Raw genomic sequence first — 25,043 nt, 5'->3', positions numbered from 1 at the left:
GACACTCAGGCTCCTTGATTAGGCTTTGAAAAGAGGTGACTGAGCATTAATGTGAATGTCCCAGCCTGGGTATCCAGGGCCTAGACAGTGGCAGGTCATCAGCCTCCCACCTTTCTGAGTTTCTGGGGGAGATTCTAGGAGGCACAGTGGCTGTTCCCTTCTTCATCCCAAGGAGACCATGTCTCACCAGGTCTCCTGCCCAGATCTCACCTTCAAACAGATGACTGATTACTGCACCCCAAAGTCCTCCCTCAACCCGAGCCTTCGTGTCAGTGGCTTTTGGGAATGCTAAGCTAAGAAGCTTTTACACTGATGCAGCATTTTATTTAAAGTAGGAATTGCAGGGTTATTATTTATTTAGATATTTGCCCGAGGTCACAGGCCCACACAACCTGGCAGGGGCTGGCAGACTAAGGGTGGAGCTGGGTTCTGTGTGTTTCAGAGGGGGCACTGCAGATGTGAAAATTTGCAGAGAGCTCTGGACAGATCTTTCACAAATACCAAGGCTTCACTGTCTATATGATACAGAATATTCTACATCATGTTGTTATTTTTAATGTTTTATTTCTTTCTTTCTTCTTTTATTCACCAAACTTCTGATTGAATGTCTTTCTTGCGCTAGGTGCTGTGGAAGCAAAAATAATCTAGCTGGGGAGAGAGAAAGATAGATAGTGAAGCCCACTGTGAGGAGAGTGTGGATGCAGCAGAGCAGGGATATCAGAGGACTGCCCAGTGCCTGGGGCTGCTTTGAGCCTTTCCATTTTGCATCAGCACCTCAGGCTTTGTAATGTGGAAGGGTTGTGGTGAGAGGGACACATGGTGAACTGGGGCTGAGAAAATCTGGGTCTAAATCCTGGTCCTGCCACTTACTAGCTGTGTGATCTTGGGCAAGTCACTTGCTCTCCTGAGACCTCAGTTTTCTCATCTGAGAATGAGGATGCCCTCCGGGTGGATATCAAGCTCAAGTGAGGAAATGTTTGGGAAAGCACATTGCACCGGTGGCAAACTTCAAATAAACTCTAAATCAAGCCCCCTTCCACCACTGCCACCCCTGATGATGACACCATGTACGGTGTTTATGTCAAGGACTTTATCAAGAATCTCATAGAGATTCCTCTCACTCCCACCCTCATATCCAAAGCTGGTAATGAAAGCATTATTTTTTTCACTTCTGTTTCACAAGAAGAAAAGTTGAGCCCTAGAACTCTCACATGTCCCACCCCAAGGTGAAGGTTGTATCTTTGCTGCTGAAGGATTGGAGCTATCATCTTGGCCCTTTGACCCCAGCCTGCAGAGCAGACCCAGGGTTACTCCAGCAGCTGGGAGGGTGCTCCAGCTTCCAGCACCTGCCCAAGGTGGGGGCAAGGGTCAGAGTGGGGCAAAGGACGGCCTCACCCATGAGACACTGAGAAAATAGTGCACCAGCCTGGTCCCCAACACCAAGGCAGCCACCTTAGGCCACACCCTACTCAACCCTGAGCAGAGGGGCGCTGCAGCTATGGCAGATGGTACATATGCTCAAATGTGCCATCTTATCTCAGTCTCTCTTCACCCTTTCACCTTCCCCCTTCCCCCTTCTCTTTTTTTGCCTCTTTTTTGATGCCATTGATATGTTGGAAAACTAGGCCACTTGTCCTGTTTCACAGTCTGGATTAGACTTGTTCCTTCCTCATGGTGTTCTTTAACTCATTCCTCTGTTCCCTGTATTTCCTGTAACTAGTAGTTAGATCTAGAGGAGATACCCTGCCTATTGGCGCTGTCCAATAGAAATGTAATGTGAACCACATACATAATTTTAAATTTCCTAGTTGCCACACTGACTAAACAAAAATAGGTGAATTGCTTTTAATAATATTTTTATTTAAAATTATTAATGAGATATTTTACATTCTATTTTTCAAACTAAGTCTTCAAAATCCAGTGTGAATTTTATACTTACAGCACATCTCAACCTGTTTTTTTGTTTGTTTGTTTGTTTTTGAGACCGGATCTCACTCTGTTGCCCAGGGTGCAATGGCACAATCACGGCTCACTACAGCCTCGACCTCAGGTGATCCTCTCAGCCTCCTAAGTAGCTGGAACTACAGGTGCACATCACCATGCCCAGCTAAGTTTTGTATTTTTTGTAGAGACAGTGTCTCACTATGTTGCCCAGGCTGGTCTTGAACTTCTGGGCTCAAGTGATCTGCCTGCCTCAGCCTCCCAAAGTGCTGAGATTACAGGTGTGAGCCACTGTGCCCAGCCCACATTTCAATTCTTACGCAAAGCAATGCAACGGTTAAAGTGAAATGCAATTCTACTGAAACAATAAAGTTGTATTTAATGGAAAATATTTTATACCACTTCAGTTTTTAAATTAGAATTAATTAAATTTAAATAAAAGTTAAAATTCAATTCCTCTATTACACTAGCCACATTGCAAGTGCTCAGTAACCACATGTGACTAGTGGCTACTCTATTGGACAGCACATATCTAGAACATTTTCATCATTGCAGAAAGTTCTGTTGGTAGTGCTGAACAAGAGGCTTAAGCGGATTTAGGTTCCATTTTGTAAGTCACAGCATATCATAGGTGTTGCTGTGTACTTTCTATGTCACTATTTTATGTCCGGTTGTTCTACTTTTCATGATGCTAAGATTATTGAGTGGGTCCAGGTGTGCTTCTGGAAATGTTTAAAGAAAGGAGAAAAGAAGATTTTGATGTTCTTTATTTAGGATGGACTAGGGGACAGGGAATGATCCCCAAAGTTGGGTCGGAGCCATTTTAGCCATATAAGAATCATCTGGAGCCGAGCGCAATGGCTCACACCTGTAATCCCAACACTTTGGGAGGCTGAGGTGGACGGATTGCTTGAGGTCAGGAGTCCCAGCTTGGCCAATATGGTGAAACCCCATTTCTACTAAAAATACAAAAATTAGCTGGGCGTAGCGGCATGTGCCTGTAACCTCAGCTACTCAGGAGGCTGAGGCATGAGAATCAGTTGAACCTGGGAGGCGGAGGTTGCAGTGAGCTGAGATCGCATCACTGCACTCCAGCCTGGGCAACAGAATGAGACTCTGTCTCAAAAAAAAAAAAGAAAAGAAAAGAATCATCTGCAATACTCAGTATGCTGTAGTGGTTGAGAGCTGTTCTGCTTGGGTTTGAATCCTGACTCTATTTACTAGCTATGGGACTGTGGGCAAGTTGCTTAACCTCTCTGAGCCTTTGTTTCTTTAAGTGTGAAATAGAAAAATGTTAGTCCTTAGATCATAGGATATTGTGATGATTAAATGAGATAATGTGCATAAGGCATGTAACATAGAGTATGTGTTCAATGAATATTAATTACTATTATTATGTTGTTATAGTAAAACTACAGGTTTTAAGGCCTCACTGCTGGAGAATCTAATTTGTTAAAGTCTGTGGTGGGATCTGGAAATCTGCATTTTAAAACAAGTTCTCCAAGTGATCCCAAGGTCCTGGATCCCTTGGCCTAGAACCCTTCCTGAGATCTTTCCCTTTGGGCCCATGGCTTTATTTCAGCCCCAGTGGAGCACATGCTGGCTGGATACCCCAGCTTCTGTCAGAGGATTGTAAACCAAAAATTAAATTCTAAGCCCCCCCAACCAACTGAATAGACCCCTCTCTCAGCCAAGGAGATTCCAAAGTAAACCTGAAAAACTTTCAGGCCATGGTGGGAAGAGGGGTTGGACATGCCTCATTATACTCTCTGCCCATTTAAATTCAGGCACAAGTGACCAGCATTAATATGAAAACAGTGAACTTAAGCCTAACAAAACAGACTCTTTGCAGCAATAAGATAATAAATTCCAACCTGACTCTACTATAACATCACACGACAAATAGCAGGCCCTGAAAGAAATAGAAGTATTTTACCCTAATAAATCTTTTGACATATTTTGAAATGGCCCTGCAAAGCTGACTCTTGTGGGAAAAATCTATATTCTGTGGAGAATCTCTGTTCCTTTCCATGTCTTTTTCTGATCCTGAAGAGATTAGCTGAGAGTCTAGCACCTTTTAAGAATGTGAATAGTAAACATTTGCCATCGATTGCCTCCAAGGGCAGCCACCTGTGAGACTTCATCTACATAATAAAAACCTTGGTCTCCATAACCCTTGTCTTAACTCAGACACTCTTTTCTATTGATTCCAGGTCTTTCAATAATAACCAATTGCCAATCAGAAAATCCACCTGTGACCTAGAAGCCCTCCCAACCCCCTATCCTCACCTTCAAGTTGTTCCACTTTTCCAGATGGAACCAATGTACACCTTACATTTATTGATTCTGCCTGTAACTTCTGTCCCCCTAAAATGTATAAAATCAAGCTGTTACCCAACTACCTTGGGCACATGTTCTGAGGACCTTCTGGGACTGTGTCATGGGTCTTGAGCACTCATATTTGGCTCAGAATAAACATCTTTAAATATTTTACAGAGTTTGACTCTTTTTGTTGACAGGATAAATAAGCCCAAGTAGGGTTGCCAGATTTAGCAAGTAAAAACCTATTTTATCTGGCAATTCTAAATCTCAGGGGAGATTTTTTTTTGCTCTGTCACATCAACTATAGGAAGCAAGAATGTAGAGTGTGAAAAAGTAGTATCAAACATCAAAAACAGTATTCTAGAGTCTTTAAAAATGAATATAATTAATGGGGTCTTATGCTTAAGTTAGGGGCCATACTTAGATTCTCTTGAGCCCCATAAAGGGGCCATCTTTTATAAAATTGAAGAAAGGGGGCTTTGGGGCTGTCTTGCTCAATCTGCTTCTTTTGTAGGTAATGAAACCAGGGCCTGCCTGGAGAAGGGAAATGAGTTGTCCAAGGTCAGTGGCAAGGCTGGAATGGAACCTAGGTCTTTAGTTTCTGGCACAGCATTTGTTCCTCTTTGTCATCTGTCTTAGTCCATTCAGACTCTGGCATTCTGTCTCTGCCTCCCACCCCAATTAATGTCCTTCTCAAATGTAAAATACATTCCTTCCATTCCAATAGTTCCAAAACTCTTAATTAATTCCAGCGTCAACTCCAAAGTTTAAAGTCCAAAGTCTCATCTAAATATCTACATCAGATGTGGGTGAGACTCAAGGTATGATTCATTCTGAGGCAAGTTGCTCTCCAGCTGTGAACCAATGACATCAAACATGTCGTGTTACAAAATATGATGGTGGGACAGGCAGAGGATACACATTCCCATTCTAAAAGGAAGAATGGGAAAGAATAAAGGAGTGACAGGTTCTGAGCCAGTACAAAACATTGAGAATAATCTTTGGCTCATTGCTCTGCCCTCCAGGCCCATGGGGGTGGAATGGAGGTCTTGCCCCTGCAGCTTTGAGCAACCCTGCCCATAAGGCTTTGCTCTCCAAACATTGGCCCCCACACCAAAGGCAGTTCTCTGCCCAGGGGCCCACCAGCTCTCTAAGGCATCTTGTGAAATCCAGGTGAAGGCAGCCACACACCCACCAGCTTTGCTTGGCACAGAGCTTGCCACACTGTTGCCCTCCAGGAGCCACACCTGGTATGTCTGAGGAGTATGGCAACAGAGTTTGGAGAGCAAAGCCCACAACGTGAGGCAGTACTGGGCAGTGGAGGCCCCTCCTTTGATATCATTCTGCCCTCTAAGCTATGGCACTATGAATCTGTGATGGGAGGGACACCCCTCTTTTCACCCCCTTGATCTCTGAAATGACTTCAGGGTTATTCTTCCATTGTCTTGGACAATAGGTCCTGGCTTCTGTTTAGATGGCTGACTAATCCCCTTATTGTCTTGATGAATAGCACCTGGCTTCCCTGAAGAGCCATATTAATCTTTTTATCAAATGGTTGCTTGGTCATACCTTTGTTCTTTCCCAAACAGGTTTTCTTATGTTTTCCAGTATGAGGAGGCTGAGAATTTTGCATACTTTTAAGCTTTCTTCCCTTTGAGTAACAATTTTGTCTTTAAACCATTTCTTTTCATATTTTACTTTAAGTAGTCAAGAGGAACCAGGACACTCTTCCAACACTTTGCTTAGAAATCTCCTCAGCCAAATATTCCATTTTTATTGCTTACAAGTTCTGCCTCCTATAAAACACTAGGGCACCCACACAATTCAGCTACGTTCTCTGCTACTTTATAACAAGGATGCCCTTTCCTCCATTGACCAGACCAGTAACATGTTCCTCATATCCATCTGAGACATTATCAGAATGGCCTTTCCATCTGTATTTCTACAAATATTTTGTTGATGGCCACTTAGGTATTCTCTAAGAAGATTGAGAATCTCCTCTCTTTGTGATCCCTCACCAGAACCACCCTTATAGTCCATTCATTCATGGCAATGTAGGCTTTTTCTAGTTGGCACCCCAAACCTCTTCCAGCCTCTACTTGTTAGCTGATTCCAAAGCAGCTTCCACATTTTTAGGTATCTGTTACAGTAGCACTCCACACTTGGTACCAATTTCCTCTCTCAGTTCATTCAGGCTGCTGTATAACAAAATAAGCATAAACTGGGTGACTGACAAACAACATAAATTTATTTCTCACAGTCCTGGAGTCTGGGAAGTCTAAGATCAAGATGAAGGTTCACTTCCTCATAGATGGCTGTCTTTTGACTGTAACTTCACATAGTGCAAGGGGAAAGTGAGCCCTCTGGGGTCTCTTTTATAAGGGCACTAATCTCATTTATGAGGGCTCTAACTTCATGACTTAATTACTTCCCAAAGGCCCTATCTCCTAATACCATCACCTTGGGGGTTAGAATTTCAAAATATGAACTTGGAGGAACGCAAACATTCAGGCTAAATAATCTGCTTGTTTTTGTCCCCTGCCATCTCAGGCATATGGAGGGGAGAGGGCAACCTCCAAGGTGACTGGGACCAGGGCCTAGAGTGGGAGCAGAGGCTCTTCTGACAACACCTCCAGGGTGATTCCTGCCCTTGTGATCCAAAAGAAAGAACAAAGCAAATAGGAGCAAAGTCAGTCCCTGGCACTGGACAGACAAAGCCCCAGAAATAAGCAAGGGGGATTCTGCCATACAAGGTCCCTGGGGGGTCAGGATGAGGGCTTGCACCCATCAGCCCAGCCTCATGACATGCAGAGCTGACTGGGCCTGGGCCTCCCCTCCCCCCGCTGGTGTTTTACAGAGTGTCTGGAGGAGAGCTCTTCGATTTCCTGGCCCAGAAGGAGTCACTGAGTGAGGAGGAGGCCACCAGCTTCATTAAGCAGATCCTGGATGGGGTGAACTACCTTCACACAAAGAAAATTGCTCACTTTGATCTCAAGGTCAGTAAGGGGAGAAAGGGAAAAGAATCAAGTTTAGGAAGAAGAGGCTTAGTCCCTCCTGGTGTCTTTCCCAGGATGGGCCCAGTGCCTACCAGCCCTTCTTTCTCATCTTACAGTGAAAAACCCTGAGCTCATGGGAAAGAGATGATGCCACGGAAATGTCCACCTTCTCAGTTTCATTTTTCATAACAGGTTTTCTGCACACTGGAGCTGACTGCAAGAAGCTGCTTAAATCAGACTTCAGGCACCTTATTTATTTCAGGGAGCAGGAGGGAACACTTTCTAAATAAGTAGACCAGTGACAGGAAACTTGAAACCAAACACCTTTCACAAGACTGAACTTTTCAGTAACAAAAAACTAGAAATGTCTGGAGGATTGCTGAAGTTGGCTGGCTCGCCAGACCCATTCATAGAGCAGCGTCCATCATCCCTTGACCAGAGCTTGTAAATCCTGGAGCCCAGGGACCACTGGCTGCCCTCCCCCACTCACAACCCCTACTGTGCTCCAAACTGTGGCCATAAAACTGCTTGTAGGGGCCACTGATCATTTATGGTGACTGGTATTCACGACTGAGAGAGTTCACTGTGACTACATAGGACTTCATAAAGCAAGAATGTGGTCAAAGTAGAAGGATCAGTTCCCTTAGTAACTGAGCTCAGTTGCATAGACTCATGAGCCTATACAGATACTTAATGTGTAAAGGTCCTCTAACTTTGATCAATTCTATGACCTGTTTGCTGGGGAGACCCCTTCATTTTTCTATCCAGAAATCCCTGTGGTCTTTCAAGCATGGTGCTGGGTGCTTAGGTATTGCTGCAGATACAAAATTCACTGAGGCCCTGTCTGAGATTACTTCATCTTTTCCAGGAACCTTAGTGTAGGAGATAGAAAAACCAGGAACTCTAAGTACTATGCTAGAAGGAAGCCCAGGGTGGGTGGGGAGGCTAAAGGAGGGGACATCTAAGTCCAACCGGGGTATCAGAGAGGGCTCCCTGGAAGAAGTGCTATTTAGTTGAGTTCTGAAGGATAGGTAGGAAATAGAAGAAGGGAAGGGCCTTATAAGGAAGAAAGGCCAGCAGAATACATGGTCACAAAACAGCACAATGCATTCAGGGAAGTACAGGCATGGGAAGTGTGTGCTGAGTGGCTGGGGAAGAAGCCAGGAACACTGCAGGAAGCAGACACAAGGGTCTGGGAGCTAAGCCAAGGAGCTTGCACTTTACCCTGAGACATAAGGGTTCAGCTGAGCAGAGAAGTGAGGTGAGCATGTACTTGTTTCAGAGTGATCCCTCTGGCTGGGAGGATGGATAGGCTGGAGACAGCCTAGAGGCTGGGGCTCAGCTAGGAGGCTAAAGCAATAATCTAGGTAAGATGTGAGGAGAGGACAGAGTCAAGATCTTTTGCAGAGGTCAATCTGAGGATTGATTAGGTGCCTAATTAGAGATAGAGATGAAGGAGGGGACAGGGTTCTGGATGACACCCAAGTTCTGGCTTGTGCCTCTGGCCCAGAGAGGGTCTGGCATGTCCATTATCTCACAGTGGCTATGCCAGGGCATGGGCTCAGTTCCCATATGAGTCCCTACCCCAGCTCTTACTCTACTCTGCCTGATAGGGTGACCTTCTATGAGTCCCCTTAGCATGGTCCCCCTTCCTTATGCTCACTGTCACATTTTTTTTTTTTTTTAATAGAGATAGTCTCGCTCTGTCACCCAACTGGAGCACAGTGGTGTGATCACAGCTCACTGCAGCCTCGACTTCCTGGGCTCAATCTATCCACTTGCCTTAGCCTCCTGAAGAGCTGGGACTAAAGGCATGTGCCACCATACCTGGCTAATTTTTGTATTTTTTGTAGAGGCGGGGTCTTGCCATGTTTGCCCAGGCTGGTCTTGAGCTCCTGGGCTCAAGTGGTCCACCCGCCTCAGCCTCTCAAAAGTGTTGGGATTACAGGCATGAGCCACTGCATCTGGCCATGATTGTCACAGTTTGTTTTTGGTGTTTCTTTTTGCGGGGGACAGGGTCTCACTCTGTCACCCAGGCTGGAGTGCAGTGGCGTGATCTCAGCTCACTGCAGACTTGACCTCTCAGGCTCAGGTGATCCTCCCACCTCAGCCTCCCAAGTAGCTGGGACTACAGAAACATGCCACCATGGCCAGCTAATTTTTGTATTTTTTTGTGTAAATGGATTTTCGCCATTTTGCCCAGGCTGGTCTGCAACTCCTAGGCTCAAGCAATCTGCCCACTTCAGCCTCCCAGAGTGTTGGGACTACAGGCATGAGCCACTGCTCCTGGCTGTCACGGTATTTTTTAATACTTCCAACAGAAGTCTTCCAGAGCTTTACTGAGGCGTCACAGGGTAAAAGTGGGGGTCACCAAGGATGGTGAGGCCTGGGCAGGCCTTTGGACCTCAGGGTAGTAACAGCAGGAAATGGTCTGCCTTGATTGCACCTGTGTGACTTCCTGGTACTGCTATGGACAATTAACTTGTTGTTTTATTGTGTCTTTGCTGGCTCCAGGAGAGCTGCTTCAAAATGGGCTCCTTTGTCTTTTCTTGAATGGGTCTGGTAGGAGGAGTGGCTGGAGCCCAACAGGCACCAATGACTGCAGCAGGTTCGTGATGTTTGGCTTGCCTTTATGGCAGCTCGCTGTGGTGGGGAGAGCACTGGCTTGGAGTTAGCCAGGCTGGGTTACCATGTACCATGATACACCTGAACCTCAGCTTTTCAGCTTCAATGCAAATAATACCTACCTGGCAGAGCTGTACGGGTTAGAGAGAAGCATTAAGTGCCAAATATGGAATAGGTGCTCAGTAATAGTAGCTGTTATTGTTATTCCCCTTCTCAGAATAGAGGAAAAGGAAATAGAACTTTTGTTACAGTGTTGTGGGCCCCATAGACTAGGAAAACAAACCCTGTGAGTACAGTTCCGTTAATAAATTGTCCAGCAGAGAGCTGAGTTGGTTGCTAGGTAGAACTGCTGGCAAGGGCTGGTGAGGCTCCGGGGCTAACCTGGACATTTTCCATTACCTGGAAACAGTCTGGGTTTTCTCTGGATGCATGTGAGGTGAGGATGCTGCCAGTCCCCACCATGGCCAGGTATCCTTAGAGTTGTGAGGACCTGAGCTTTCTGATTCTTCCACCCGTGGGTCCCTTGGCCTAGGCCCACCTGGGCAACTTCAGGAAGTGATGAGTAGCTGGAACTCAGAAGGATTACCTCATGATTGGGTACATGTTTCCTGAAGCCAGAATGTGGATATGCATGCCTCCTGGCTGGAACATTCTGTCTCCTGGAGGGGATCATGCAATTAAGATCCAGCTGGTAGCTTAGAGGAGGCTTCTTGGTTCTGTGTTGTTTCCCACCATATAAAATCCACATTTTTCTTCCTGATTTTCATTCTCCATGATGGATTTTCACTTTCCTCTCCTGCTTATATTCTGTTAACTCCTTCCCAAACTCAGGGTCCTTACTGCCCCAGGAACACAGCCAGCATGTTGTCTCCACACCCTTACCCATAACCTGTTCTCTATGCACACCTTCCAGCTTGAAGGGGCAGGTAATAGAAGAGGGTTCACTCTCTTGCCTACCTTTGGAATGTGAACAACCTCTCTTCAGGCTGGTATTTAATCAGCTTCTCCTATGTTCAGCCATTGTGCAATGGACAGTCAGGCTCTGTCCCTGCTCACCACATGCTCCTAGCCTGGTTGCAGGGAGCAGACAAATGGATATTTTTTTTTTCTTTTTGAGACAGAGTCTCGCTGTGTTGCCCAGGTTGGAGTGCAGTAGCACAATCTCGGCTCCCTGCAGCCTCTGCCTCCTGGGTTCAAGTGATTCTCCTGCCTCAGCCTCCTCAGTAGCTGGGATTACAAGCGCCTGCCACCACGCCCAGCTAATTTTTGTATTTTTAGTAGAGACAGGGTTTCACCATGTTGGCCAGGCTGGTCTTGAACTGCTGACCTCAGGTGATCCCCACTACCCACCTTGGTCTCCCAAAGTGCTGGGATCATAGGCATGAGCCACCATACCCAGTCCAAATGGACAAATTAATATGAGATAAGCAGTATTGGTAAAAACAGGAGACAGAGCAAGATGACCGAATAGAAGCCTTCACTGATCACCCTCCCTGCAAGAACACCAAATTGAACAACTATCCATACACAAAAAAAGCACCTTTGTAAGAACCAAAAACCAGGTGAGAGGTCACAGAACCTGGTTTTATTTATTGTTTTATTTTATTTTATTTATTTATTTTTTTGAGACTGAATCTTGCACTGTTGCCCAGGCTGGAGTGCAGTGGTGCAATCTCAGCTCACTGCAAACTCCACCTACCAGGTTCACACCATTCTCCTGCCTCAGCCTCCTGAGTAGCTGGGACTACAGGCACCCACCACTATGCCCGGCTAATTTTTTTGTATTTTTAGTAGAGACGGGGTTTCGCCATGTTAGCCAGGATGGTCTCGATCTCCTGACTCGTGATCCGCCCACCTCGGCCTCCCAAAGTGCTGGGATTACAGGTGTGAGCCACTGCGCCCGGCCCACAGTACCTGGTTTTAATTTCATATCACAGAAAGAGGCACTGAAGAGGGTAGGAAAGACAGTCTTGAATCACCTATACCACCCCTTCCCCATCTTCTGGCAGCAGCCATGTTGCATGGAGAAAGAACCTGTGCACTTGGGGGAGGGAGAGTGCAGCAATTGTGGGACTTTGCATTGAAACTCAGTGCTGCCCTGTCACAGCAGAAAGCAATACCAGGCAGAACCCCGCTGGAACCCATGGAAGGAGCATTTAGACTAGCCCTAGACAGAGGAGAATTGCTCATCCTAGTGGTCAGAACCTGAGTCCCAGCAAGCCTCACCACTGCAGACTAAAGTGCTCTGGGTTTCTAAGTAAACTTGAAAGGAAGTCTAGGCCACAAGGACTGCAATTCCTGGACAAGTCCTGGTCCTGTGCTGTGCTTGGAGCCAGAGGACTTGGAGGGTACACCTAGTGAGACATCAGTTGGGATGGCCAAGGAAGTGCTTGTACCAAACTCCCTCAGCCCCTGGCAGCACAGCTTGCAACTCCAGGAGAGAATCCTTCCCTCCACTTGAGGAGAAAAGAGGGAAAAGTGAAGAGGACTTCATCTTGCAATTTGGATACCAGCTCAGCCACAGTAAGATAGGGCACAAGGCACAGTCTTGAGGCCCCCATTCCAGACCCTAGATCTCAGACAACATTTCTAGACACTCTCTGGGCCAGAAAGGAATCCACTGCCTTGAAGGGAAGGACCCAGTCCTGGCAGGATTCATCACCTGCTGACTACAGAGGCCCTGGGCCCTGAATAGTCAGCAGAGACATCCAGTGTATCACTCAGAGACATGCACTCAGAGACATGCTGGCTTCAGGTGTGACCCAGCACATTCCCAGCTGTGGTGGCTATGGAAAGAGGAAAGGGAATGATAAAGGGGACTTTGTCCTGCAACATAGGTACTAGCTTGACCACAGTGGGGTAGAGAACCAAGTGGGCTCTTCGGGTTTCCAATTTCAGGCCTTGGCTCTTGGACAGCATTTCTGGACCTACCCTGGGCCAAAGGGGAGCCCACTGCCCTGAAGGGAGAGTCCCAGGCCTGGCAGCATTCACCACAAGCTGACTGAAGAGTCTTGGGGCCTTGAATGTGCACTGGCAGTAGTCAGGGAGTACTTGCCATAGGCCTGGGGCAGTGGGGGCCATGAGGGGAGATGCCTCCGCTTGTGGAAAGGGGAGGGAAGAGTGGGAAGGACTTTGTCTTCTGGCTTAGATACCAGCTGGGCCACATTAGAATAGAGCACCAGGTAGATTCCCAAGGTTTCCAACTCCAGGCCCTGGCTCCCAGATGGCATCTCTGGACCACCCAAGAGGGGGAAGCTCACCACCCTGAGGGAAGGACACAAGCCTGGCTGGCTTTGCCACCTGCCTATCGTAGAGCCCTAGGGCCTTGAGCAAACATAGCCAGTAGCCAGGCAGCTGTTATAAGCCTTGGGCAAGACCCAGGGCCATGCTGGCTTCAGGTCTGACCCAGCACAATCCCAGTGGTGATGGCCACAGGAGTGCTTGTGTTACCCCTCCCCTAGCCCCAGGCAGGTCAGTACAGAGAGAGACTTCATTTATTTGGAAGAAAGTAAGGGAAGAGAACAAGAGTCTCTGCCTCCTAAACCAGATAATTTTTCTGGATCTTATCCTCCTAAACCAGATAATTTTTCTGGATCTTATCCAAAACTACCAAGGCAGTACCTTTACAAGTCTGCAAGAACCACAGCATTACTGGGCTTGGGGTGTCCTCTAATACAGATTTGGCTGGAGTGACCAAAAACTTAGATTACAACACTCAAGTCCTTTCAAATATCTGGAAAGCCTTCCCAAATAGATGGGTACAAACAAACTAAGACTGAAGACTAGAATAAATACCTAACTCTTCAATGGCCAGACATCAATAAATGTCCACAAGCATCAAAACCATCCAGGAAATCATGACTTCACCAAATGAACTAAATAAGGCACCAGGGACCAATCCTGGAGAGACAGAGACATGTGACCTTTCAGACAGAGAATTCAGAATAGCTGTTTTGAGGAAACTCAGTGAAAATCAAGATAACACAGAGAAGGAATTCAGAATTATATCAGATAAATTTAACAAAGAGATTGAAATAATTAAAAAGAATCAAACAAATTCTGGAAGTGAAAAATGCAATTGATGTACTGAAGAATGTGTCAGAGTCTGTTAGCAGCAGAATTGATCAAGCAGAAGAAAGAATTAGTGAGCTTGAAGACAGACTATTTGAAAATACACAGAGGAGACAAAAGAAAAAAAAAAGAACGAAGCATTCCTATAAGATCTAGAAAATAGCCTCAAAAAGGCAAATTTAAGAGTTATTGGCCCCAATGAGGAGGTAGAGAGATAGAGGTAGAAAGTTTATTCAAAGGGATAATAACAGAACTTCCCAAAGCTAGAGAAAGGTATCAATATTCAAGTACAGGAAGGTTATAGAACACAAAGCAGGTTAAACCCAAACAATAATCAAAATCCCCAAAATTAAAGACATTTAATAATCAAACTCTCAAAAGTCAAGAGTAAAGAAAGGATCCTAAAAGCAAGAGAAAAGAAACAACATACGATGAAACTCCAATATGTCTGGCAGCAGACTTTGTAGTGGAAACCTTATAGGCCAGGAGAGAGTGGCATGACATATTTAAAGTGCTGAGGAAAAACCTTTATTCTAGAATAGTATATCCAGCAAAAATATCCTTCAAACATAAAGGAGAAATAAAGACTTTCCCAGACAAAGAAAATCTGAGGATGTCATCAATACCAGACCTGTCCTACAAGAAATGCTAAAGGGAATTCTTCAATCTAAAGGAAAAGGACATTAATGAGCAATAAGAAACCATCTGAAGGTGTAGAACTTACTGGTAATATTAAGTACACAGAAAAACACAGAATATCATAACACTGTAATTGTGTGTAAACTACTTGTATCTTGAGTAGAAAGACTAAATGATGAACTGATAAAAAATAACTACAATGTTTCAAGACAGACAGTATAATAAGATATAAATAGAAACAAAAAGTTAAAAAGTGAGGGGAGAAAGTTAAAGTGTAGAGTTTTTATTAGTTTTCTCTTTGCTTGTTAGCTTGTTCATGCAATCAGCATTGTTGTCATTAGTTTAAAATAATGAATTATATGACAGTGTTTGCAAGCCTCATGGTAACCTCAAATCAAAAAACCTACAGCAGAGATATAAAGAAATAAAAAGCAAGAAATTAAAACTTACCACCAGAGAAAATTACCTTCACTAAAAGGAAGACCACAAAACAACCAGAAATAAAAAAGCAAAGTGGCAGGAGTAAGTCCTTACTTATCAGTAATAACATTGAATGTAAATGGACTAAATTCTCCAATCAAAAGACATAGATTGGCTGAATGGATCAAAAAACAAAAAACAGTTAAGAGGTTCCAAGATGGCCGAATAGGAACAGCTCCAGTCTGTAGCTCCCAGCGTGAGCGACGCAGAAGATGGGTGATTTCTGCATTTCCAACTGAGGTACCGGGTTCCTCTCACTGGGGCTTGTCAGAAAGTGGGTGCAGCCCATGGAGCAGGGCGGGGCATCGCCTCACTCGGGAAGCACAAGGGGTCGGAGAATTCCCTTTCCTAGCAAAGGGAAGCCGTGACAGATGGTACCTGGAAAATCGGGACACTCCCACCCTAATACTGCGCTTTTCCAATGGCCTTAGCAAACGGCACACCAGGAGATTATATCCCGTGCCTGGCTCAGAGGGTCCCATGCCCACAGAGCCTTGCTCACTGCTAGCACAGCAGTCTGAGATTGAATTGCAAGGTGGGAGCGAGGCTGGGGGAGGGGCATCTGCCATTGCTGAGGCTTGAGTAGGTAAACAAAGTGGCCGGGAAGTTCAAAGTGGGTGCAGCCCACTGCAGCTCAAGGAGGCCTGCCTGCCTCTGTAGACTCCACCTCTGGGGGCACAGCATAGCTGAACAAAAGGCAGCAGAAACTTCTGCAGACTTAAACGTCCTTGTCTGACAGCTTTAAAGAGAGTAGTGGTTCTCCCAGCATGGAGTTTGAGATCTGAGAACGGACAGACTGCCTCCTCAAGTGGGTCCCTGACCCCCGAGTAGCCTAACTGGGAGACACCTCCCAGTAGGGGCTGACTGACACCTCATACAGCCAGGTGCCCCTCTGAGACAAAGCTTCCAGAAGAGGGATCAGGCAGCAACATCTACCATTCTGCAATATTTGCTGTTCTGCAGCCTCCACTGGTGATACCCAGTAAAACAGGGTCTGGAGTGGACCTCCAGCAAACTCCAACAGACTTGCAGCTGAAGGTCCTGATTGTTAGAAGGAAAACTAACAAACAGAAAGAACATCCACACCAAAACCCCATTTGTACGTCACCATCATCAAAGACCAAAGGTACATAAAACCACAAAGATGGGGAGAAATCAGAGCAGAAAAGCTGAAAATTCTAGAAATCAGAGGGCCTCTTCTCCTCCAAAGGAACGCAGCTGCTCGCCAGCAATGGAACAAAGCTGGACGGAGAATGACTTTGACAAGTTGAGAGAAGAAGGCTTCAGACGATCGGTAATAACAAACTTCTCTGAGCTAAAGGAGGATGTTCGAACCCATCGCAAATAAGCTAAAAACCTTGAAAAAAGATTAGACGAATGGCTGACTAGAATAAACAGTGTAGAGAAGTCCTTAAATGACCTGATGGAGCTGAAAACCCTGGCACGAGAACTATGTGATGCATACACAAGCTTCAGTAGCTGATTTGATCAAGTGGAAGAAAGGGTATCAGTGATTGAAGATCAAATGAATGAAATGAAGTGAGAAGAGAAGTTTAGAGGAAAAAGAGTAAAAAGAAACAAAAAAAGCCTCCAAGAAATATAGACTATGTGAAAAGACCAAATCTACGTTTGATTAGTGTACCTGAAAGTGATGGGGAGAGTGGAACCGGTTGGAAAACACTCTTCAGGATATTATCCAGTAGAACTTCCCCAACCTAGTGAGACAGGCCAACATTCAAATTCAGGAAATACAGAGAAGGCCACAAAGATACTCCTCAAGAAGAGCAAATCCAAGACACATAATTTTCAGATTCACCAAAGCTGAAATAAAGGAAAAAAATGTTAATGGCAGCCAGAGAGAAAGGTCTGGTTACCCACAAAGGGAAGCCCATCAGACTAACAGCAGATCTCTTGGCAGAAACTCTACAAGCCAGAAGAGAGTGGGGGCCAATATTCAACATTCTTAAAGAAAAGAATTTTCAACCCAGAATCTCACATCTAGCAAACTAAGCTTCATAAGTGAAGGAGAAATAAAATCCTTTGCAGACAAACAAATGCTGAGAGATGTTGTCACCACCAGGCCTGCCTTACAAGAGCTCCTGAAGGAAGCACTAAATATGGAAAGGAACAACTGGTACCAGCCACTGCAAAAACATGCCAAATTGTAAAGACCATCAGTGCTAGGAAGAAACTGCATCAACTAACGAGCAAAATAGCCAGCTAACATCATAATGACAGGATCAAATTCACACATAACAATATTAACCTTAAATGTAAATGGACTAAATGCTCCAATTAAAAGACACAGACTGGCAAATTGGATAGAGTCAAGACCCATCAGTGTGCTGTATTCAGGAGATCCATCTCACGTACAGAGACACACAGGCTCAAAACAAAGGGATGGAGGAAGATCTACCAAGCAAATGGAAAACAAAAAAAAGCAAGGGTTGCAATCCTAGTCTCTGATAAAACAACTTTAAACCAACAAAGATCAAAAGAGACAAAGAAGGCCATTACATAATGGTAAAGGGATCAATTCAACAAGAAGTGCTAACGATCCTAAATATATATGCACCCAATACAGGAGCACCCAGATTCATAAAGCAAGTCCTGAGAAACCTACAAAGAGACTTAGATTCCCACACAATAATAATGGCAGAATTTAACACCCCACTGTCAACATTAGACAGATGAACAAGACAGAAAGTTAACAAGGATATCCAGGAATTGAACTCAGCTCTGCACCAATCAGACCTAATAGACATCTACAGAACTCTCCACCCCAAATCAACAGAATGTACATTCTTCCCAGCACCACATCACACTTATTCCAAAATTGACCACATAGTTTGAAGTAAAGCACTCCTCAGCCAATGTAAAAGAACAGATATTATAACAAACTGTCTCTCAGACCACAGTGCAATCAAACTATAACTCGGGATTAAGAAACTCACTCAAAACCACTCAACTACATGGAAACTGAACAACTTGCTCCTGAATGACTACTGGGTACATAACGAAATGAAGACAGAAATAAAGATGTTCTTTTAGACCAATGAGAACAAAGACACAACATACCAGAATCTCTGGGACACATTTAAAGCAGTGTGTGAGGGAAATTTATAGCACTAAATTCCCACAAGAGAAAGCAGGAAAGATCTAAAATTGACACCCTAACATTACAATTAAAAGAACTAGAGAAGCAAGAGCAAACACATTCAAAAGCTAGCAGAAGGCAATAAATAACTAAGATCAGAGCAGAACTGAAGGAGATAGAGACACAAAAAACCCTTCAAAAAATCAATCCAGGAGCTGGTTTTTTGAAAAGATCAACAAAATTGATAGACTGCTATCAAGGCTAATAAGAAAAGACAGAAGAATCAAATAGATGCAATAAAAAATGATAAAGGGGATATCACCACCAATCCCACAGAAATACAAACTACCATCAGAGAATACTATAAACACCTCTACGCAAATAAACTAGAGCATCTAGAAGAAATGGATAAATTCCTGGACACATACACCCTCCCAAGACTAAACCAGGAAGAAGTTGAATCCCTGAATAGACCAATAAAAGGCTATGAAATTGAGGCAATAATAGCCTACCAACCAAAAAATGTCCAGGACCAGACGGATTCACAGCCGAATTCTACCAGAGGTACAAAGAGGAGCTGGTACCATTTCTTCTGAAACTATTCCAATCAATAGAAAAAGAGGGAATCCTCCCTAATTCATTTTATGAGACCAACATCATCCTGATACCAAAGCCTGGCAGAGACACAACAAAAAAGAGAATTTTAGACCAATATCCCCGATGAACATCGATGCAAAACTCCTCAATAAAAAACTGGCAAACGGAATCCAGCGGCACGTCACAAAGCTTATCCACCACAATCAAGTTGGCTTCATCCCTGGGATGCAAGGCTGGTTCAACATATGCAAATCAATAAACGTAATCCATCATATAAACAGAACCAAAGACGAAAACCACATGATTATCTCAATAGATGCAGAAAAGGCCCTCAACAAAATTCAACAGCCCTTCATGCTAAAAACTCTCAATAAACTAGGTATTGATGGGACGTGTCTCAAAATAATAAGAGCTATTTATGACAAATCCACAGTCAATATCATAATGAATGGGCAAAAACTGGAAGCATTCCCTCTGAAAACTGGCACAAGACAGGAATGCCCTCTCTCACCACTCCTATTCAACATAGTGTTGGAAGTTCTGGCCAGGGCAGTCAGGCAAGAGAAAGAAATAAAGGGTATTCAATTAGGAAAAGAGGAAGTCAAATTGTCCCTGTTTGCAGATGATATGATTGTATATTTAGAAAACCCCATCATCTCAGCCCAAAATCTCCTTAAGCTGATAAGCAACTTCAGCAAAGTCTCAGGATACAAAATCAATGTGCAAAAATCGCAAGCATTCTTGTACACAAATAATAGACAAACAGAGAACCAAATCACAAGTGAACTCCCATTCACAATTGCTTCAAAGAGAATAAAATGCCTAGGAATCCAACTTACAAGGGATGTGAAGGACCTCTTCAAGGAGAACTACAAACCACTGCTCAATGAAATAAGAGGACACAAACAAATGGAAGAACATTCCATGCTCATGGGTAGGAAGAATCAATATTGTGAAAATGGCCATAATGCCCAAGGTAATGTATAGATTCAATGCCATCCCCATCAAGCTACCAATGACTTTCTTCACAGAATTGGAAAAAACTACTTTAAAGTTCATATGGAACCAAAAAGACCCCGCATTGTCAAGACAATCCTAAGCCAAAAGAACAAAGCTGGAGGCATCATGCTACCTGACTTCAAACTATACTACAAGGCTACAGTAACCAAAACAACATGGTACTGGTACCAAAACAGACATATAGACCAATGGAACAGAATAGAGCCCTCGGAAATAATACCACACATCTACAACCATCTGATCTTTGACAAACCTGACAAAAACAAGAAATGAGGAAAGGATTCCCTATTTAATAAATGGTGCTGGGAAATCTGGCTAGCTATATGTAGAAAGCTGAAACTGGATCCCTTCCTTACACCTTATTCAAAAATGAATTCAAGATGGATTAAAGACTTAAATGTTAGACCTAAAACCATAAAAACCCTAGAAGAAAACCTAGGCAATACCATTCAGGCCATACGCATGGGCAAAGACTTCATGACTAAAACACCGAAAGCAATGGCAACAAAAGCCAAAATTGACAAATGGGAGCTAATTAAATTAAAGAGCTTCTGCACAGCAAAAGAAACTACCATTAGAGTGAACAGGCAACCTGCAGAATGGGAGAAAATTTTTACAATCTACCCATGTGACAAAGGGCTAATATCCAGAATCTACAAAGAACTTAAACAAATTTACAAGAAAAAAAAAACAACTCCATCAAAAAGTGCGCAAAGGATATGAACAGACACTTCTCAGAAGAAGACATTTATGCAGCCAACAGACATGAAAAAATGCTCATCATCACTGGCCATCAGAGAAATGCAAATCAAAACCACAATGAGATACCATCTCACACCAGTTAGAATGGCAATCATTAAAAAGTCAGGAAACAACAGGTTCTGAAGAGGATGTGGAGAAACAGGAATGCTTTTACACCGTTGGTGGGACTGTAAACTGGTTCAACCATCGTGGAAGACAGTGTGGAGATTCCTCAAGGATCTAGAACTAGAAATACCATTTGACCCAGCCATACCATTACTGGGTATATACCCAAAGGATTATAAATCATGCTTCTATAAAGACACAGGCACACATATGTTTATTGCGGCACTATTCACAACAGCAAAGACTTGGAACCAACCCAAATGTCCATCCATGATAGAATGGATTAAGAAAATATGGCACATATACACCGTGGAATACTATGCAGCCATAAAAAATGATGAGTTCATGTCCTTTGTAGGGACATGGATGAAGCTAGAAACCATCATTCTGAGCAAACTATCGCAAGGACAGAAAACCAAACACCGCATGTTCTCACTCATAGGTGCGAAATGAACAATGAGAACACTTGGACACAGGGTGGGGAACATCACACACCGGGGCCTGTCATGGGGTGGGGGGAGGGGGGAGGGATAGCATTAGGAGATACACCTAGTGTAAATGACGAGTTAACGGGTGCAGCACACCAACATGGCACATGTATACATATGTAATAAACCTGCACATTGTGCCCACGTACCCTAGAACTTAATGTATAATAATAATAATAAAAAAAAATAGACCCAATGATATGTTGCCTACAAGAAATGCATTTCACCTACAAAGGCACACGTAGACTAAAAATAAAGGGATGAAAAAAGATTTTCCAGGCCAATGGAAACTAAAAAAGAGCAGGAGTAGCTATATTTACATCAGACAAAATAGATTTCAGGATAAAAACTTTAGAGAGACAAAGCCATTATATAATGATAAAAGGGTCAGTTAAGCAAGAAGATATAACAGTTGTAAATATATATGCATCCAACATTGGAGGACCCTGCTTTCAGCATTGGACAGATCATCCAGACAGAAAATCAACAAAGAAACATAGGACTTAATATGCATTATAGACCAAATGGACCTAATAGATATTTACAGAATGTTTCATCTAATAGTTGCAGAATACACATTCTGCTCAGCACATGGATCATTCTCAAGGATGGACTATATGTTAGGCCACAATACAAGTCTTTAAAAAATTTTTGGCCAGATGCGGTGGCTCACGCCTGTAATCCCAGCACTTTGGGAGGCCGAGGCAGGTGGATCACGAAGTCAGGAGATTGAGACCGTTCTGGCTAACATGGTGAAACCCCATCTCTACTAAAAATACAAAAAAATTAGCCAGGCGTGTTGGTGGGTGCCTGTAGTCCCAACTACTTGGGAGGCTGAGGCAGGAGAATGGTGTGAACCCAGGAGGCAGAGCTTGCAGTGAGCCGAGATTGCGCCACTGCACTCCAGCCTGGGCGACGGAGCGTGACTCCATCTAAAAAAAAAAATTTTTTTTAATTGAAATCATATCAAGTATCTTCTCTGACCACAATGGAAAAAAACTGAAAAATAATAACAAGAGGAATTTTGGAAACTATACAAACACATGGGAATTAAATAATATGCTTCTGAATGACCAGTGGGCTATTGAAGAAATTAAGAAGGAAATTGAAAAATTTCTTGAAAAAAATGATAATGGGAATACAACATACCAAAACCTATGGGATATATTGAAAGCAGTATTAAGAGGGCTTTTGCAAACCAAACCCAAAATTAGTAGAAGAAAAGAAATAATAAAGATCAGAACAGAGATAAATAAAAGTGAAATGAAGAAAACAATACAAAAGATCAGTGAAACAAAAAGTTGGTTTTTTGAAAAGGTAAAATCAACAAACTTTTAACCAGACCTACTAAGAGGAAAAAAGACCCAAATAAATAAAATCAGAGATGAAAAAGGAGACATTACAACTGATACTGCAGAAACTCAAAGGATCATTAGTGGCTACTGTGAGCAACTATATGATTTCCAATAGGCTGGACAACCTAGAAGAAATGGATACATTTCTAGACAGGTACAACCTACCAGGATTGAACCATGAAGAAATCCAAAACCTGCACACCAATAACAAGTAAGAAGATCAAAGCTGTAATATGAAGTTTCCTGGCAAAGAAATCCTGGGGCCCTATGGCTTTACTGCTAAATTCTATCAAACATTTAAATAAGAACTAATGCCAGACCAGGTTGCTGTGGCTCCTGCCTATATTCCCAGCACTTTGGGAGGCTGAGGTGGGGAGAGCACTTGAGCTCAGGAGTTCAAGACCAACCTGGGCAACATGGAGAAGCCCTGTCTCTACTGAAAATACAAAAATTAGCTGGGTGTGGTGGTGCATGCCTGTAGTCCCAGTTAGTTGGGAGGCTGAGATGGGAGGATCACCTAAGCCCTGGAGGCAGAGGCCACGTGAGCCATGATCACCCCATTTCACTCCAGCCTCGGTGACAGAGTGAGACCCTGTCTCAAACAATGACAACAACAACAAAGAACTAATACCAGTCCTACTCCAACTATGCTGAAAAATGGAGGGGGGAATACCTCCAAACTCGTTCTAAGAGGCCAGTATTATCCTTATACCAAAACCAGACAAAAACACATCAAAGAAAACTATGGACCATATCCTTGATGAACATTGATGCGTTATACAAACAGAGTTAAGGAAAAAAACATAATCATTTCAATTGAAGCTGAAAAAGCATTTGATAGAATTCAACATCCCCACATGATAAATATCTCAACACAATAAAAGCCATATATAACAGACCCACTGCTAGTATCATACTGAGTGGGTAAAACCTGAAAGCCTTTCCTCTAAAATCTGTAACACAACAAGCATGCCCACTTTCACCACTGTTATTCAACATAGTACTGGAAGTCCTAGCTAGAGCAATCAGACAAGAGAAAGAAATAAAGGGCGTCCAAATTGGACAGGAAGAGGTAAAATTATCCTTGTTTGCAGATATAATCTCATATTTGGAAAAACCTGAAGACTCCACCAAAAAATTGTTAGAACTGATAAACAAATTCAGTAAAGTTGCAGGATACCAAATCAACATGTAAACAACAGTAGTATTTCTATATGCCAACAGCGAACTATCTGAAAAAGAAATCAACAAAGTAATCTCACTTACAATAGCTAAAAAGAAACCTAGGATTAACTTAACCAAAGAACAAAATATGTGAAAGATCTCTATAATGAAAACTATAAAATATTGATGAGAGAAATTGAAGAGGACACACAAAAAAATGGAAAGATATTCTATGTTCATGGATTGGAAGAATTAATATTGTTAAAATGTCCATACTACCTAAAGCAACCTATAGATTCAATGCAATCCCTATAAAAATACCAATGACATTCTTAACTGAAATAGAAAAAACAAAACCTAAAATGTATATGGAACCACAAAAGACACAGAATAGCCAAAACTATCCTGAGAAAAAAGAACAGAAGTGGAGGAATCACATTATCTGACTTCAAATTATATGACAAAGCTATATAGTAACCAAAACAGCATCGTACTGGTATAAAAACAGACACATAGACCAAAGAAACAGAGTAGAGAACTCAGAAACAAATACATACATCTACAGTGAACTCATTTTCGACAAAGGTGCCAACAACATAACTGGGGAAAGGACAGTCTCTTCAATAAATGGTATTGGGAAAACTACATATCCACATGCAGAAGAATAAAACTAGACCCCTGTTTCTTACCATATAGAAAAATTCAAAATGGATTAAAGACTTAAATCTAAGACTTCAAACTATGAAACTACTAAAAGAAAACATTGGAGAAACTTTCCAAGACATTGGATTGGGCAAAGATTTCTTGAGTAATACCCCACAAGCACAGGTAACCAAGAAACATAGACAAATGGGATCACATCAAGTTAAAAAGCTTCTGCACAGCAAAGAAAACAATCAACAAAGTAGAGACAACCCACAGAATGGGAGAAAATATTTACAAACAACCCATGTGACAAGGGATTAATAACCAGAATATATAAGGAGCTCAAACAAGTCTGTAGGAAAAAAATCTAATAATCTGATTTAAAAATGGGCAAAATCGGCATCACAGGAAAGGTTAAAAAAATGGGCAAAAGATCTGAATAGACATTTCTAAAAAGAAGACATACAAATGGCAAACAGGTGTATGAAAAGGTGCTCAACACCACTGATCATCAGAGAAATGCAAATCAAAACTCCAGTGAGACATCATCTCACCCCAGTTAAAATGGCTTTTATCCAAAAGACAGTCAGTAACATACTGGTAGCAATGCTGAGAAAGGGGAACCCTCGTACACTGTTGGTGGGAATGTAAGTTAATACAACCACTATGGAGAACATTTGGAGGTTCCTCAAAAAACTAAAAATAGAACTAACATAACGATCCAGCAATCCCACTG

At 43.1% G+C, this 25,043-nt stretch overlaps 1 protein-coding gene across 5 annotated transcripts in view; it reads left to right on the top strand.

Moving 5' to 3' along the window:
• DAPK2 (death associated protein kinase 2) overlaps positions 1-25,043 on the top strand; it is a 139,167-nt gene that overhangs the window by 67,875 nt on the left and 46,249 nt on the right. For all 5 annotated transcript variants that reach the window (XM_063596705.1, XM_034938910.2, XM_063596706.1 and 2 more), the window contains exon 4: positions 7,121-7,259. In XM_063596705.1, the coding sequence (XP_063452775.1) occupies positions 7,121-7,259 (139 nt within the window). The remainder of the gene's footprint in view (positions 1-7,120; positions 7,260-25,043) is intronic.

Source organism: Pan paniscus, chromosome 16 (assembly GCF_029289425.2).
Source record: "Pan paniscus chromosome 16, NHGRI_mPanPan1-v2.0_pri, whole genome shotgun sequence".
Classification (NCBI taxonomy): Eukaryota; Metazoa; Chordata; class Mammalia; order Primates; family Hominidae; genus Pan; species Pan paniscus.
This window is presented reverse-complemented; position numbering and strand designations above follow the sequence as displayed.